This window comes from Fopius arisanus, unplaced genomic scaffold (assembly GCF_000806365.1).
Source record: "Fopius arisanus strain USDA-PBARC FA_bdor unplaced genomic scaffold, ASM80636v1 scaffold00103, whole genome shotgun sequence".
Classification (NCBI taxonomy): domain Eukaryota; kingdom Metazoa; phylum Arthropoda; class Insecta; order Hymenoptera; family Braconidae; genus Fopius; species Fopius arisanus.
In genome coordinates, this window is record NW_011887842.1 from 257,465 (window position 1) to 259,931 (window position 2,467).

The window sequence follows — 2,467 nt, forward strand, 5'->3', positions numbered from 1 at the left end:
ATTTTCAAAAAAATCAGTTTCCCATTTAATTGTTAAATGAATCGATCAACAGATCAGTGATTGATAGGAAAAGAGTTGATAGATTTTGATTTTGTACGTGGAATGATAAAATAAAACGAAGTAAAATCGCTATTCAGTGGTCTGTAAATGCAAAAAATGATCTCTCAATCTGGACTAGACGTTCTGCAGTTTCGAAAAAAAAAATGTAGAGACAAAATGGCAAGTTAGTTCAAAGAATACGCAGGGCGAATTCAGTAAGGAAGTGGTAAGATGAGATATTGGCATTTTGAAAGAATTTTTAACTCCGAAAATATCTCACAAAATCTATCGATTCAGGAGGGAAACTCGAAATAACTTTTTGGTAGCTGATTAAATTAATCCGACCACAAGTCTTCTGTTTCCCCCTCAAGTTAATATATTTCGAGATACATTGATACCCACCAAAAATTTAAAATTGGAATAATCTCTTTTTACCACTATGAGAAATGCAGAAATGTTGATAATTACACGAGAGTGGAGAGCTCATGAGGACTATTAGTATTAGCAGCACTGCTGAGATCCAGAGTGGCAGTTGGCATTCCAGGACTGACACTACCACTGGCCTCACGCATCTGATGCTGGGAACGATTGTGGGATTTGTTGACAGGACTTGTTGGGGTTCTGTCACCAGCGGGTGTTGTTGGAGGACTCACTGGTACCCTGTGAACATCTATACTCGAGTGATTGTGAGCTGCTGGACTTGCTGAGAGGGTCAGCAGTGCTGGAGACATCTGGGCATGTCTCAGAATATCGTGGGACTGCTGATGCACCTGAGGTTGGGTATGAGATCCTCGAGAATGATGTGGCAGAGTTGAATTGTGTTTCATTGTTGTACAATTTCCACGTGGAATGGTGGAGGTGCCACGCGGGCTGGAGACATGTAGCTGCGTGTGCTGCATCTGCTGTTGACGTTGCAGCTGCGCTGCTGCTTCGCACTGCGCCCTTGCTAGCGCTTTCATGGCGTTTGTCTTCTCCTGGGGAGGAATAAAATTATTATTACGAGATTTTTCCCCATTTCACTGTCTCTACGTTGATAATGCGGTTAATTATGAAAATTAACAGAAGCTTGAAATAACACAACGAATTTTATTTAAGAACCTGCTGATTTCAATTGACTTCTCATTTAATTCAAGTCAAGACTCAATGTGGGAAGATAATTAAAAATTAATTAATGAACACATGAACAACCTACTCTTTGCCACACAAAGACATTGTGTACCATAGCGCAACCACAGAAGACAATTCCAAGGCCAATAAAAACAGACATGACTATCGCTGGCGTCGAGTGAAATTGAATAAATGTGTAGAGTATCATACCTGCAACAGAATAATACTCGTATAACATTCTGAAATATCTTGGGTTTTTTCGAGGAAATGTGAGGGTTGACTAGTTGAACACAGGATGGAACAAAAGGTTGGAATGAAACGAGTAGCAAGAAATAAGATTGAAAAGAAAAATAATGATGAATCTCACCGGTGAGGAATACTGGAATGCTGACGAAGAATCCACCGACAGCGCACATCCTACTCAGTGATGATTTTTGCAGGTACATATTCGTACTGAAATTAGAGAAAACAAAATTCATTAGAACATTGCTATCAACTTTTAATGAATCCAGTCTTGTTAATTCTCCAGCGAATGCAATCATAAGAAATAAGTGGTGAATTGCTCTTTCATTACATATTCTACTTTTGTTTATTGTAATTCTTTCCTCATTCCAATAATCTAGAGAGGTCCTGAATATGAATTTTTTGGAAAATCTTTCTTATATATCCATGCAATGAGATGATAGCCACGACAAGAATTCATGAATGTGAAAAATTTCTCTTGGATTTTTTTCACGCGTATCAATTTATTGCAATTTTTATCAAAAAATTAATTTCCATTTTCTACAATCTCCATCGTTATCTCACTTCAATATTAGTATTCAAATTTTTTAAATATTTCATAACGTAAAAGTACTCGTATCGGCGTATGCGTTATCTTTCAGATTTTATGATCAACGAAGTGAGAAAATTTTACAACACGTTTGAAGTAGTTCTTCCTTATTGATATCTATCCTCAGGTAATTATTCAATCGTTATGAATGGTTCATTTCCACTTCAATGTTGATAAGAAAATATCTCCAGTGTTTATCAATTTATCGATTTATCTCTGCATTAACATTGATACGTAATAACTGGAATTCCTTCTATGTCTCCGTATATTTATTGCGTACTTGAGTATTCGCACGGAATGAAGTGATAAAATATGACATTTTCATGGTTATAAATTAAAAATCCTTAGTAGTCAAGCTATTAACCTGCGATTTTATCTGTATTCTCTTTCACTAATGAGGTATAATGAGTGAATTATTACTATCAAATGCTTTCTGCAAAAAAAATTATTGACCTAATGCCTGTTTATTTATCTTTTAACTCTTTTTTT

The 2,467-nt window shown here is 36.1% G+C and overlaps 2 protein-coding genes across 2 annotated transcripts in view; one reads left to right on the forward strand and one right to left on the reverse strand.

Annotated features, from left to right (window-relative positions):
* LOC105271173 (adrenodoxin-like) overlaps positions 1-64 on the forward strand; it is a 2,830-nt gene extending 2,766 nt beyond the window's left edge. Inside the window, exon 5 of the mRNA XM_011312551.1 lies at positions 53-64. Within this exon, the coding sequence (XP_011310853.1) occupies positions 53-64 (12 nt within the window). The remainder of the gene's footprint in view (positions 1-52) is intronic.
* The window catches only part of LOC105271156 (uncharacterized), a 9,784-nt gene continuing 7,323 nt past the window's right edge, over positions 7-2,467 (reverse strand). The window contains exons 3-5 of the mRNA XM_011312528.1: positions 1,514-1,599; positions 1,232-1,356; positions 7-1,013 (exon numbers count right to left, since the gene is read on the reverse strand). Coding sequence (XP_011310830.1) covers positions 504-1,013; positions 1,232-1,356; positions 1,514-1,599 — 721 coding nt within the window. The 3' untranslated portion in view covers positions 7-503. The remainder of the gene's footprint in view (positions 1,014-1,231; positions 1,357-1,513; positions 1,600-2,467) is intronic.